This window comes from Gorilla gorilla, chromosome 7 (assembly GCF_029281585.2).
Source record: "Gorilla gorilla gorilla isolate KB3781 chromosome 7, NHGRI_mGorGor1-v2.1_pri, whole genome shotgun sequence".
Lineage (NCBI taxonomy): Eukaryota > Metazoa > Chordata > Mammalia > Primates > Hominidae > Gorilla > Gorilla gorilla.
Genome location: NC_073231.2, coordinates 90,435,560 through 90,450,279, shown reverse-complemented (window position 1 = coordinate 90,450,279; position 14,720 = coordinate 90,435,560). Strand labels below are relative to the sequence as shown.

The 14,720-nt window shown below is 41.8% G+C and overlaps 1 protein-coding gene across 2 annotated transcripts in view; it reads right to left on the bottom strand.

Annotated features, from left to right (window-relative positions):
* E2F5 (E2F transcription factor 5) overlaps window positions 1-1,443 on the bottom strand; it is a 37,197-nt gene extending 35,754 nt beyond the window's left edge. For both annotated transcript variants that reach the window (XM_004047214.5, XM_019032727.4), the window contains exon 1: window positions 926-1,443. In XM_004047214.5, coding sequence (XP_004047262.2) covers window positions 926-1,159 — 234 coding nt within the window. In that variant the 5' untranslated portion in view covers window positions 1,160-1,443. The remainder of the gene's footprint in view (window positions 1-925) is intronic.
* Window positions 1,444-14,720: the final 13,277 nt, after the last annotated feature.

Below are 14,720 nucleotides of genomic sequence, written 5' to 3'. Positions count from 1 at the left end.
TTTTTTGTTTGTTTCTAAAACTTTAGTTCTTAAACTTCGCGCGGAGTGACCACATTCTCATTATCCTGAGCGCTGTTGAATTCTTCCAAATCCTTCCTAGATCGGTTAAGTCACTCTGTATGACAGAACAGCTTTTGATGCCTGCTCCTGTTTGAAAAATCTGAACGCTGTAAAGGATGACGCAGGGAGAGAGTTTACTGAGCACTTCCACCTCTTTGGGTGAAAGTTGTAAAATATCCCCTTTTCGTGTGACAGCAGATCTCACTTTTGGAAACCCATGACACATGCCAAATGAAGTCACAAATCAAATACCCCTCCTAACTATCAGGGTGATGAAATAAGTGCACAAGGAAGACTTAATACTATTTTATCGGGGAGGGGCGTGGAAAGAAGTACTTTTTTTTTCTTTCTTTCATCTGGTAGAGATGGCAGACTGGGTTTTGTTTTTCCTCCTTTTTATTTAAACTACAGGAACATGGTTCCAACTGGAATCGCCTATTAAAACCATCCATTCTTAACAGCAAAATCGATATCCACGGTGTCTCCGGGCAAAGCGTCCGTTACCCCGTGAGCCTCTGCCACAGGTGGACGCAGAGCAACAGACACTCGGTTACCCTCAGGTCCCTGCGCCCGGAGACAGAAGCCACGCGGGCGCGCTCGAGGTCCTGGGCTCTTTGTCGAGAGCCCAGCGTGGCGCCGGGCCCCATTGGTTACGCGTCCGCTCGGGGCCATCCTGGTCCCTCGTCCCTCCCCCATCCCGGCGTCCACGACCCGGGCACAGGCCACATGGTCCTCGGATTGCCCGGTCCCGGGTCCCCGCAAGGCGCGTCTACACCACGCCGTTAGACCCACGCGGCGAGGGGCTGGGCTTCCCCGGGGGCCACGGGTTCCGAAGTCCGCCCCCGTCCCCGCCTCCGGAGCTCACCGCTTTGAGATCCAGAACGCCGTCCTTGGCCTCCTGCAGCAGCGACACGAACTTGGTAGTGAGCAGCCCCAGGCTCTTCTCGTGCCTGCTGCTGCCGCCCCCGGCGCCCCCGAGCTGCGGCGGCGGCGGCGGCTGCGGGGCTTGCGCCTGCGGAGGCTGCGGCGGCGGCCGCTGGCCCTGCCCCTGCCCTGCCGGCGCCTGCTGGCCCGAGCTCGCGGGCTCTGCCGCCGCCATCGCGTCCCGGCCCCGCGGTGGTCGGGCCCCCGCGCACTTTCGCTCGCCGGCCCCGCCCGCGGCCACCTGCCGGGTCGGCTCCGCTGCGGCCGCTTCGCCGCCCGCCGAGAGCGGTCGTGCGGGTCGCTGGCTGCTGCAAACAACAGGTGTGCGGCGCCCACTGGAGTCTGGGCCGCTTGTCACGCCGGGCCTCCGCCCCCTCCCCAAGCCCGGGGAAGCGTGAATGAGGCCCACGACCGAGGGGGGAGGGGTGGAAACGTGGAGAAGGGGCTGCGAGGGGTGGGGACCTGAGTTTAAATGGCAGGAAGTGACGACGCCGCCCGCCGTTGCCTAGAAACACATTTTTCTGTAGGAAGGAGGAGCGCACGAGGAGGAGGAGGGGTGTTGGCGCGTGTGTTTCACACTCGCCTCCCTGGCGTTCGCGAGCTGACCCGGGGAGTGGTAATCTCACGCGGCAAAGCAGGGAGGAAGAAAAAAAGGAGACAAAAGAAAAAAAGACTTTTATCTGGGCAGAAAGTTACAATGCCTAGCGGCCAAACGTTTGTGAGCTGTGAAGTTGGTTGACTGCTCAAGTTTGCAGAGCTTCAGCAGTAGGTTACTTTCTCTGGACGGTTTCTGCTATCTTTGGTCTTTTCGAGCTCTAGCATCGTTTGCAAATATTTCAATGACTTGGACCAAGTGCAGAGTTTTACTTCATAGCTCATCCTTTTAGATTCGGAGTACAGAAAAAGGCATCGTGGAGTTTTAGGGTTGGTTTTCATCAATCCTTTCCAAGGCCTTTACTTTCTACATGGAGAAACGTGGAGAGGGAGAGGTTGTGAATTGCCAAAGACATGCCGTTAGATTCCAGATCTCCTGTGTTTGACCAAAGTTCTTTACCAAAGTTCTTAATATCTTATTTGAACCAAATTATATTGTATTTGGAATATTGGGTAGCCACAGGCCCTTGGACTTCAGTGATATTCCAAACTATTGATGGCAAATGACATTATGGAGATCTGAGTAAAAGAAAGTCGTTGGGATTTTTTCCTCATTATATTACAAACTCTTGAGAATCCAGACTAAATTTTAAATGACTTGGTGTCACACTCAACACTTCGAATATAGTAGACAATAAAGATTAGGCGAATGGGACCAGGCTCGGTGGCTTACGCCTGTAATCCCAGCACTTTGGGAGGCCGAGGCAGGCAGATCATTTGAGATCAGGAGTTCGAGACCAACTTGGCCAACATGGTAAAACCCGTCTCTACTAAAAATACAAAAATTAGCTGGGGGTGGTGGTGCCCGCCTATAGTCCCAGCTACTCCAGAGCCTGAGGCAGGAGAATCTCTTAAACCCAGGAGGCAGACGTTGCAGTGTTGCAGTGAGCCGAGATGCCGCCACTGCACTTCAGCCTGGGCAACAAAGCAAGACTCTGTCTCAAAAGAAAAAAAAAAGATTAGGTGAATGAAAATTCTATATGGCAATAATTAATCAAGAAGATTTCATGCAAGAAAGATTTTGCTTCATTTTAAATAACAATAAACTAACAAAAAAAGGTCACTGAAGTGACATCAAATACAACAGCATTAACTAGTAAAGCTGAACACACCATTTATAATATCATAGGCACAGAACTTTATAACCTTTATTAATAACCTATTCATAATAACCTTTATTTTAATCAAAGAAATCTATAAACAAAACTTAAAATTGAAAATCTGAAGTAAAACATGAAAAATTCAGTTGATACAACCATTTTCCAACAACCTATCCAAGAAAGGCTATCTTTATTTGATTTGACGTGGGAAACATCACTGACAAGTTTTGCAAATTTATTTTATTGATTATTGTCAAGTAATATTTCTTAGAACATACTGAATTAGGAAGATTCTAATTTGTTTTTAACTTTATAACAGAACATTGTGTTATATGTGCAGGGACAGGAATTAATAACACTAAATGTATTGATATTTTTAAAACTTACACTTCTATGGTGTCTTAGTTTGAGAAAGTACCATAAACTGGGTGACTTAACAGAAATTAATTTTCTCACAGTTCTGGAGGCTGCAAGTCCAAGATCAGGAGGCTGCCATGGCCAGGTTGTGTTGAGGGCCCCCTTCTTGGCTGTCAGATTGTGGCTTTCTCATTGTGTCATATGGCAGAGAGAGAGAGAAAGACAGACAGAACAGAGATAGCATAAGCTCTCAGATTTCTTATAAGGGCAGTAATTCCATCTGAGGGCTCAATCTTCACGACTTCATCTAGACCTAATCACCTCCCAAAGGCCCCACCTGCAAATACCATCACATTGAGGGTTAGGGTTTCAACATACAAATTTTGGGGAGATATAGGTCAGCCCATGGCATGTAATCATATTTTATAGTAGCTATCTTGGTAATTTTTAAAAACAATATTTTTTAAATTTCAGCTTTAAAAGGTTTTCTACAAAGCAATTATATTATTAGTGATTCTAAAAGGTCAATTAACAATTTGTTTTGCACTGTTATTTGTGTTTTTCACAATGAATTTTTCATCTCTTTAGATTGCCTGGGGTTCAATTAGAAATTATTTACAAATTAGCAGCCATTTTAATTAGGATTCAAAATCTTATGTCTGTCTGAAGAGCTAAAAATCACTTATACCAGTGGTTCCCAGACCTTAGGGAAAAAAATCATCTACAATGTTTGTTAAAAATCTAGATGCTTGGATCCAAACCCCAGGGATCAAATTAGCATTTGATATAAGAATATGACCTGTGAATCCACATTTTTCACAGTTCAGATAATTCTCATGCACAACATAGTCATTCTTTGAGAAACGCCAAATAGCACAATGAAAAATAATGCAATATATATTTTTCCTAAAAATCGACAAAGAACAGAGATTGATAATGCAAAAGTTTTTTAAATATTGCTAAATGTTTTTAAAAATTCTATTTTTTAAAAAACTAAGAAATGATTTTTTAAAAGTTATGATACAAATAATGTTTAAGAACATGATATTGATCAGTTTTGTAATGTAACTTTTATTTCTGTATCCTTTTGACTATAAAGGAGATAACTCTCAAAAGGCTGTAAATTCCTACATCAGTTCTTTGTGCCATTTCTGACAAAGGCTTAAAAATTATTTCCAACAAAAGTCAAAGCTGGCTGAGTGCTCATGCCTGGCTGGGCACTCACGCCTGTCTGTAATCCTAGCACTTTGGAGGGCTGAGAGAAGAGGATTGCCTGAACTCAGGAACTCAGGACAAGCCTGGACAACATGGCAAAACCCCATTTCTACAAAAACTACAAAAATTAGCTGGGTGTGGTAGTGCACACTTGTAGTCCCAGCCACTAGAGAGGCTGAGGTGAGAGGATCACTTGAGCCCAAGAGGTCAAGGATGTAGTGACCTGTCATCCTGCCACTGCAATCCAGCCTGAGTGACAGAGTGAGAATCTATCCTAAAAAAAAAAAAATCCAATTGAACTAAACTGTATTTCATTGACCTATAAGGGTAATAAATGCATGACAGTAATCCTTCATTAAATTCAATTTATGCTGATTAGTTGGGTAGATACTATTTTCAATTATAATATTGTTTATATGCCCCTGATTAAATTTTCTTTTTTTAAATGCATTTTGGAAGTGCAGCTCCTTAGCTAGTTCAGGACTAAGAGGGAAGGCTTAAATATTTCAAAACAGAATGATTTCTTAGTCCACAGCTCAGTAAACTTATAGTATCTAACATTTGTGGAATTTCACAAATGCCATTTTTATAGAGATTCAGGATCAATTTAAAATATGTACAGTTTTGTCATAATCTGGTAGTTAAATATTTAAGAAAATCCAACACAATTTTACTTGTTTATTGATGATAGCAGACTGACTTTTTTTTTTTTTTTTGAGATGGAGTTTTGCTCTTGTTGCCCAGGCTGGAGTGCAATGGCGTGATCTCAGCTCACTGCAACCTCTGCTTCCCAGGTTCAAGAGATTCTCCTGCCTTAGCCTCCCTAGTAGCTGGGATTACAGGCATGCACCACCATGCCCAGCTAATTTTGTTTTTTTAGTAGAGGCGGGGTTTCGCCATGTTGGTCAGGCTGGTTTTGAACTCCTGACCTCAGGTGATCCACCCACCCTGGTCTGCCAAAGTGTTGGGATTACAGGCGTGAGCCACCATACCCGGCCATGCAGACTGATTTTTTAAGTGCATTAGCCCATTCGGTGATCATGAATGGTTGGAACTTTAGACTCTCAGTTGCCCTTTGAGCTAACAAATCTCCATCAAAAGGCTGCTACATCAATCCTAATACCTTCTTCTTGTAATCTAAGTTAGTGAAAATAAAATACAGTTTTCCATTTTTCCTTTCAAAACCTTGCAACATACAGGCCAGGCACGGTGGCTCACACCTGTAATCCCAGCACTTTGGGAGGCCAAGGTGGATGGATCACCTGAGGTCAGGAGTTCGAGACCAGCCTGGCCAACATGGTGAAACCCTGTCTCTACTAAACATACAAAAAAATTAGCCGAGCATGTTGCCATGCGCTTGTAATGCTAGCTACTCGGGAGGCTGAGGCAGGAGAATCACTTGAACCTGGGAGGCAGAGGTTGCAGTGAGCCGAGATCACACCATTGCACTCCAGCCTGGACAACAAGAGTGAAACTCCATCAAAAAAACAAACAAACAAACAAAAAAACCTTGCAACATACAAACATCTATCTTATGCACTTCCTGTGTTAAAAAAAAGATATGTTTCAAAGATTATGAATCTTTTTATTATGATAAACAACAACATTCTTTGCCCACTCATGATATGCTTGGTACAAAACTATGAGAGAAAATGCATAGACTTTGTCTTCAGAAGTTTGTACCCTATAAGTAGAAACAGGAAATGCAGATTACTCTCAAGCATACATAGAAATATAATTCATACACTAGAGAGATTTCAAGTTTTATTTAGCGACTTGTACTCTACCTTTTTGCAAAACTTTATGAAGATTGCATCACTAAAGAGAGCAAGCACACAGATTTGGTAAGTTCAGTAATGTTTACAAAATAATAGGTGATGCATGCCAACATTGTTAATACTGAGATTAGGAGGGGCTTTCCAGGACTTAAGTTACAAATCAATGTTCTCTTCGCCACTATTCAGGAAAAAAAAATCTGACGATCAAAGAAGCCCCTCCTCACACTACCAAAGGTTTAAAGACAACGGAAAAAAGTGGTATAGACAGATCCTCAAAGCCTCTCACCATGTCCTATTCTCAATGAGACATAGCCTAAGAAAACGGAATCTAAAAGCAAGACAGATACATTACCAACAAATACAGTAGTATGTAGATGAAAACAAAAAATGATTTAACAAAAATAATCCATTGAAAGCTGATACGGGTTTGGATGTTTTGTCCTGTTCAAATCTCATGTTGAAATGTGATCCCCAGTGTTGGAGGTGGAGCCTGGTGGGAGGTGTTAGAGTCAGGGAGGCAGGTCCCTCATGAGTGTCTTGGTGCCGTCCTAGTGGCAATGAGTGAGTTCTCACTCTGAGTTCAAAAGCTGGTTAGTTTAAATCAGCCTGGAATTTCCTCCTCTCACTCTTGCTCCATCAATCACTGTGTGACACAGTGGTTCCTCTTGCCTTCCATCATGACCAGCAGCCTCCTGAGACCCTCACTAGAAGAAAATGATGGAGCTATGATTACACAGCGTGTAGAATCATGAGCCAAATAGCCCTCTTTTCCTTATAAATTTTCCAGCCTTAGGTATTCCTTTACAGCAACAAAAATGGGCTAACACAAAAACTATGGCACTACAAGAGCAGACTATGGCAGGGTGCGACTGGGTAGGAGAGAAGAAATCATAACCATGAAGCGTGTTGAAAGAATTGTCTAATAGAGGTAATATTGCCAGGCTGTGATTGAAATCCTAGAAAGAATTCAAAGATTCTTATAATGTTGGACCTAGACCCCCAACTTCTCAAAGTTGTAGAAACAACTATTTCATTAGGTTTAAATAAAAAGATATTCCAATAGTTTAAAGAAATGGAGAAAAATCAAATTGCGTCTATAAATCACATGCTTATTTAATCTATATGTATAATGACTGCAGTTGGTACATTCCTTGAAGGAAGACAAGGCAAAATTTAGTCTAATTACAGATGTAACGACTTTTCTTCTAAATTTCACTTTTACAAAACCTGGTAAGAGCTCTTGTGGAAAACTGCATAGCAACCCCTTGGTGGAAAGAAACTGATACAGTGTATTCCTATGGGAAAATAATGTTTTGCTTGGGTGAGTCTCAGATAAGACACCACAGATTGATGCCCCTGTAATTCATTCTCAGTATGTGTATAAACCAGAGAGAAGGTGCCTGCTACAGAAAGGATTCTTTTCATCTCTTTAAAGCCTGAACATATGCTCAACAAGACTCTGGGGCGAGGATCAGGGTGTTTATATTTGATTCTAGCCTTGGTTTCATAAGTTCTAATAAGTAGGTGTTTGTTTTGCTTTGTAGGTGGTATCCCTGTATGCCTGAACCAGCAGGTCTTTCAGGAAGTAAAAACTGGGTGAGAGATTTTGGTAAAGCGCTCTAGGAAAGATAAGGTATGAGCTATCTGATGGGAAGAAATTAGATCAGACTGGGACTTATATCCCAAGCTGTGACAATAAATGTTGGGAATACCATCATGACTGGGACATAATTAAAGAACACAGTCAGATTCTAGGGACCTTCTAACAGCTGTGTTAGATTTATGAACTCCAGAGGAGGCACATTGACAAAAATGGTGGTTACATCCACCACACTGCATGGAATGTATAATTGTGAGTCAAGCCTTAGGATTAGGCACAGTGAGTGAGACGTCTTGTTCTCCCTCTCTCCACTAGTATCATCAAGGAGTAGCAATACTATATCTCCAAAAGAAGTTAAAAAATAAAGAAGATAATTAGGGATCACCATTAGAGTTCCATTCTATCTCTTTTGAATCCTCCAGTTATTTTTGATCATCCCATAAATCATAAATTAGGTGGGATATCAAGACTTCTCAATGGAAATCTACCAACTGAGTTAAGTAGTCACAATATTGGCATCTTTACTCTCCTACACCTGGAACACGTGGATTCATCTACTATTTGTCAGAGATTTATTTACTGGGACTTGCAATGGTGATATCAACCTAAGGATATTTACTCTTTTTTTTTTTTTTTTTGAGACAGAATCTCACTCTGTTGCCCAGGCTGAGGTGCAGTGGCGGAATCTCAGCTCACTGCAACCTCCGCCTCCTGGGTTCAAGTGATTCTCCTGCCTCAGCCTCCTGAGTAGCTGGGATTACAGGGGCGTGCCACCACACCCGGATAATTTTTGTATTTTTAGTAGAGATGGCGTTTCACCATATTGGCCAGGCTAGTCTTGAACTCCTAACCTCAAGTGATTCACCCGCCTCGGCCTCCCAAAGTGCTAGGATTACAGAAATGAGCCACCATGCCTGGCCAGGTATTTACTTTTATCCATTCCACTGACAATATTTAATGTTAATAGAGTTTAATAAAGGAAGCTAGCAACTTTTCTTTATCCCCTAATACCTCAACAAAAAAAGAAAGGGGTTAAATTGTTATTCCCCCAAGAAACTCCGGGTCTGGCCATGTGAGTGACCATACTGGGACCCCAAGGGATGACAGCGATAGTCTTTTTTCTAATTATCTTCCAGAATGTTAAACTGGAAACTGTTTCCCTAACATCTCAATCTTGAAGGAGCTCAGCAGTCTTGGAGAGAGCATATCTTGACTTTGGGAATTTGGTGAGTTGTATGCACAAGCTGGAAAATAAATGCATAAACATAAGTACATAACAGTACATAAACTGAAAGACTAGGGACTTTGAGCTGAGATACTTTTATTTATTTATTTAGACAGAGTCTTGCTCTGTTTCCCAGGCTGAAGTGCAGTGGCGGGATCTCAGCTCACTGCAACCTCCACCTCCTGGGTTCAAGTGATTCTCCTGCCTCAGCCTCCCGAGTAGCTGGGATTACAGGCGCGTGCCACCACGCCTGGATAATTTTTGTATTTTTAGTACAGACAGGGTTTCACCAGATTGGCCAGGCTGGTTTCAAACTCCTGACCCCAGGTGATCCACCTGCCTCAGCCTCCTAAAGTGCTGGGATTATAGGTGTGAGCCACCACACCTGGTCTGAGGTACTTTTAAGTCAAGATTTTGGATTAAAGGATAGGATGCAGAGTAAGCAGCCCTTCTTGGAACCCATGACCCAGACAGCCAAACGATTTGTAAAACCTCTGCCATCTTTTGAATCATCTCTAGACAAACTGCACGCACACGCATACAGTATGGGTCAATATAATGCCAACTTCCCTATCACACAATGACCTGAGCTGCCTATTATGAACTGAGGGCTATCAGCACCTCTTTCTCACAGATAAGTGAACCTAATACTTTGTCAGGAAATAGAAATAGAATATTCAAGATTATATAAATGGTAACTAAGTTTCGCAGAGTGTTTGCTACCTTAGTGCACAGTAAGGATTCCACAGGTATCCTCATTTGTACATATCCATGTGATATTAGAGAACTACTCATTCCCTCCAGTAGGCTGAAGTAGATATAGATTAAACAGCAATAGAGAGTTCCATTGAGAATGCCACGAGGAATCCTGGATCCTTATCTGTTTATGGAATATAGCTAATATTATAGCTAAGTGGTCAGAACTGAAAAATTAAGAGTTTTAGGAATTGGTTCAGGCAAAAATTGGACTCATTGTCAGATCTTACTCAAATTCATGTGTCACATATAGATGGATACCCGAAAAATAAAGGATAGGAAGCATATAAAATAATATTGCCAATTTGGCATTGCCAAATACAGATGAGTACAACTTAACCCGAAGTAGATGCTATAACATTAATTTATCTATTGTAGTTTTGAAATAGTACCAACGATGGATGATGTGTTAATAAGGATGGCCTAGATTATGTTACAATAACAAATGAGATCTCACATCTCAGAAGCTTAAAATATCATCATCTGCAGTGAAAACGTATTTACCGGAACTAGTTGCATGGACCCATCCAACCACAATGGTGCCATGAAATGTGCCTCAAATGGAACGAAACTCAAATACTTACAAACAGCACTAGTGATGACATGTTTGTGAAATGAGATGGCATAGACACTGTTGTGGCAAATCACTTCAACTACCAGCAAAAGAAGTCAGACTTAAGGAATATATCAGTGAGGTAAACAGGCAGAATTTGCTAAGAAAACTACATAGGAGCTCGCTAGCAGAGAGGCCTATAAAGGTCTTATCTAGGGTAGATATTTAATAAGAATTTTAGTTTTCATTCTCAGTGATAAGGTCCATAGCTGAAGTAAACTGCAGAGAGCTCTAGGCCATTGCTACTCAAACTTGAGTGTAAATCCGTCACCTAGTGCATTTGTTAGGAATGTAGATTCTGGTCAGGTGCGGTGGCTCATGCCTATACTCCCGGCACTTTGGGAGGCAGAGGCGGGCAGATCATTTGAGCTTAGGAGTTCGAGACCAGCCTGGTCAATATGGTGAAACCCCGTCTCTACTAAAAATACAAAAAATTAGCTGGATGTGGTGGTGCAGGCCTGTAATCCCAGCTACTTGGGAGGCTGAGGTGGGAGAATCACTTGAACCCGGGAGGCAGAGGCTGCAGTGAGCCAAGATGGCACCACTGCACTCTAGCCTGGGTGACAGAGCGAGGCTCTATCTCAAAAATAAATAAAAGTGTAGATTTTTATTCAGCAAGTCTGGGGTGGGGCCTGAGAATCTGCATAACTAAGAAGCTCTCAAGTTATGTAAATGCTCCTGATTCTCTGATCACACTTTGTTTTGTTTTGTTTTTCTTCAGCTTTTATTTTTAGTTCAGGAGTACACAGGAGGTGCAGGTTTATTACATAGGTAAACATGTGCCGTGATAGTTTGTTGCACAGATCATCTCATCATCCAGGTATTAAGCCCAGTATTCATTAGCTATTCTTCCTGATGCTCTCTTTCCACCTGATGGCCCTCTTCCCCCATAGGCCCCGGTGTGTGTTGCGTGTTTTTCCCCACCATGTGTCTATGTTTTCTCATCATTCAGCTCCCACTTATAAGTGAGAACATGCAATGTTTGGTCTTCTGTACCTGCATTAGTTTGCTGAGGATAATGGTTTCCAACTTCATTCATGTCCCTGCAAAGAACATGATCTCGTTCACTTTTATGGCTGCATAGTATTCCATGGTATATATGTACCATATTTTCTTTATCCTGTCCTATCAGCAATGGACATTTAGGTTGATTCCATGTCTTTGCTTTTGTGAATAGTGCTGAAATGAACATAACACATGCACATGTCTTTATAATAGAATGATTTATATTCCTTTTGGTGTATACCCAGTAATGGGATCTCTGGGTCAAATGGTATTTCTGCCTCTAGATCTTTGAGGAATCACCACACTGTCTTCCACAATGGTTGAACTAATTTACATTCCCACCGATAGTGTAAAAGCGTTCCTTTTTCTCCACTACCTCGCCAGCATCAGTTGTTTTGTTTTTTTTTTTTTTTGACTTTTTAATAATAGTCATTCTGACTGGCATGAGATAGTATCTCATTGTGGTTTTGATTTGCATTTCTCTAATCTCTGACCACACTTTGAGTAGCCAAAGTCTAAGCTGTTACAACACACCATTATGTTGTTTTTCCAGAATACTGCTTCTGGTTATAGACTCTATTAAAAGAGCAGGCCTATCAATGGGGAATCAAATCACAGTATTATTTGTACTTACTGCCAATGGGATCATGGGATGGTATACTATAGAGACATGAAGTTTCAAAAGCCAAAGAAATTAACACTGGAAAGATTACTACCCATATTATAAGAAGTAGAACATGAATTAAATCAAATATACTTTCAGATCTTAATTTCAATTAGGACACTAGTGTTCCTTCAAAGGGTAAAAATCTCCCTGGATACCACTGTTTTCTTTCTCCCTTGAGCATTTACATGGGTATGGGACAATATTGAAATGTGGAAATGCTAACGGTGTATCAAAATGGGACTCAAAACCTGGCGATACAATAAATGTTGTGGAGGAACAGAGAGGATAGAATGGAATAGAATTGACTAATTCTATAAATACTATTTTAAAGTGGAATGCAGAAGAAATTTGTAAGCAATATGCCTACTGCCCTCTACAACATCTGAAGGCATTTGGAGGGTGGTTGTCATAGCAGGAGAACAACCATTCCAAGAAAATATTTCATGAGGCCGGGCACAGTGGCTCACACCTGTAATCGCAGCACTTTGGGAGGCCAAGGCAGGAGAATTGCTTGAGCCTCAGAGTTCAAGACCAGCCTGGGCAACATGGTGAGAGCTCATCACTAAAAATAATTTTAAAAAATTAGCCAGGCATGGTGGCATGCGCCCGTCATCCCAGCTACTCAAGAGGCTGAGATGAGAGGATCACGTGAGCTGGGGCGGCTGAGGCTGTAGTGAGCCAAGATCATGCCACTGCACTCCAGCCTTGGTGACAGAATAAGACCCTGTCTTAAGAAAAGAAAAGAAAGAGAGAGAGAGAGGAAGGAAGGAAGGAAGGAAGGAAGGAAATATTCATCAAACTCTAAAATATTTACAAAGTGATATTCTTGGGTGAAGGAATTCACCATCAGGAAACAGTACCATTTATACTAAGAAAGCAAGAAAGGATCTAAAGACTTAGATGGTACAAGTAGCAGGGCAACATATATTGGAATAACATACGAGAGAGCAACTGAAGTGATAAAATCACCAAGTTGAGTGTTTCTATCATTCTGGAGGGCTAAAGTAGTGGTCCTCTAACATGAAAGTACTTCCCACTTTCACTCCAGAGGTTTGTTCTTGGGTAGTGTACTTGTTCCCAGTCAACAAAAATTTCAATGGTTTAAATGCAGCTAGGTATAAATTGCCATAACCTTGAAACAGATTCCAGGTGGAGTACAGTAAGTTGCCTATACATTCTGTAGTGGTGGCTTAAGTAAAGCAGAAATGTTATGTAAAAATATGTAGAAATAAAGATTCTAAGTTGGTATTGTCTTTAAAACATCACTTTGTAGATTGTTGGCAGTCAAAGTGGACAAAGAATGGGTGAACTCTAAGTATTGCCCTGGATTACTGGATCATCATCTAGAGGCTGATGAAAAATACATGGCTTGACCAAATATAGTTGGCCACCAAAGGATAAAGTGTTAAAAGATAACAATGCTGACACATTTAATCCAGAAAGGCACACAAAGGTACAAGTTCTCATTGATAGTTAGCTTGACAGTGCCTATTGTGGACAAGAAACTATTAAGGAGGAGGAAATGCACCATAACCATCTACCACTAGCAATATGGCCAGAGATGATATTTGACATCTCATTTATCTTAGTGGTTCAAAGAGGAAATCCAGGTGGTCCTGGCCATCCAAGTCAGCCCATTCCATTGATACAGGTGTCTCAGGTAGTACAGACTGGGGAGATACTTATTGCCAGGTGTTATTTTTAAGTTATGGCTTCCAGAAATTATCAGCATACTACTAACCACATAGGATGAGTTTGGAGGTGTTTCCTCCGTCTCCACTTTCTGAAAGACTTTAGGTAGGGACTGGTGTGATGGCTTATGCCTGTAGTCCCAGCATACATACTCCCTGCCTTGGGAGGCCAAGGCAGGAGGATTGCTTGAGGCCAGGAGTTCAAGACTGCAGTGAGCTGTGATTTGAGCCACTGCACTCCAGCCTGAGTGACAGAGTGAAACACTGTCTAAAAATATATAAATAAACTTTTAAAGGAAGAGTTTAGCTAGGATTGGTTTTATTTCTTTTTGATATCATTTATATTTGTTTTTGATATTGTATCAAATTTGATATCATGATATCATTATATTTATATTTCTTTTTGATATCATTTATTTCTTTTTGATATCTTTTATAGCAGGGGTCCCCACCCCCAGGCCATGGACCACTGCTGGTCTGTGACGTGTTAGTACATGGGCCGCAGAAGCAGGAAGTGAGCTGTGGACCAGCCAGCAAAGCTGAACTCCATGATCAGCGGAGGCATTAGAATCTCATAGGAGCATGGACCCTACTGTGAACTGTGCATGCAAGGGATCTCGGTTGCACGCTTCCTGTGAGAATCTAACTAGTGCCTGATGATCTGAGATGGAACAGTTTCATCCCAAAACCATCCCCAACCACCGTGCCATCTGTAGAAAAACTGTCTTCCACAAAACCGGTTCCTGGTGCCAAAAAAAGGTTGGTGACCGCTGGTTTATAGAATTCACTGGTAAAGCCTTCTAGACTTGAGCTTTTCATTGTGGGAATTCAGTTTCTTTACTTGTTATAGGTTGATTCAGATCTTCTTTTCTTTCTTGAGTCAGTTTCAGTAATTTGCATCTTTTTAGGAATTTGTTCATTTTAACTAAAGCCATCTAATATGTTCTGTAGAGTCTAGAGTTGGTAATGCTGTTTCCTTTTTATTCCTGATTTTGGTAGGGTTTTTTTTTGTTTGTTTTTTAAGACAGAGTCTCACTCTGTTGCCCACGCTGGAGTGCAGTGGCATGATCTCGAC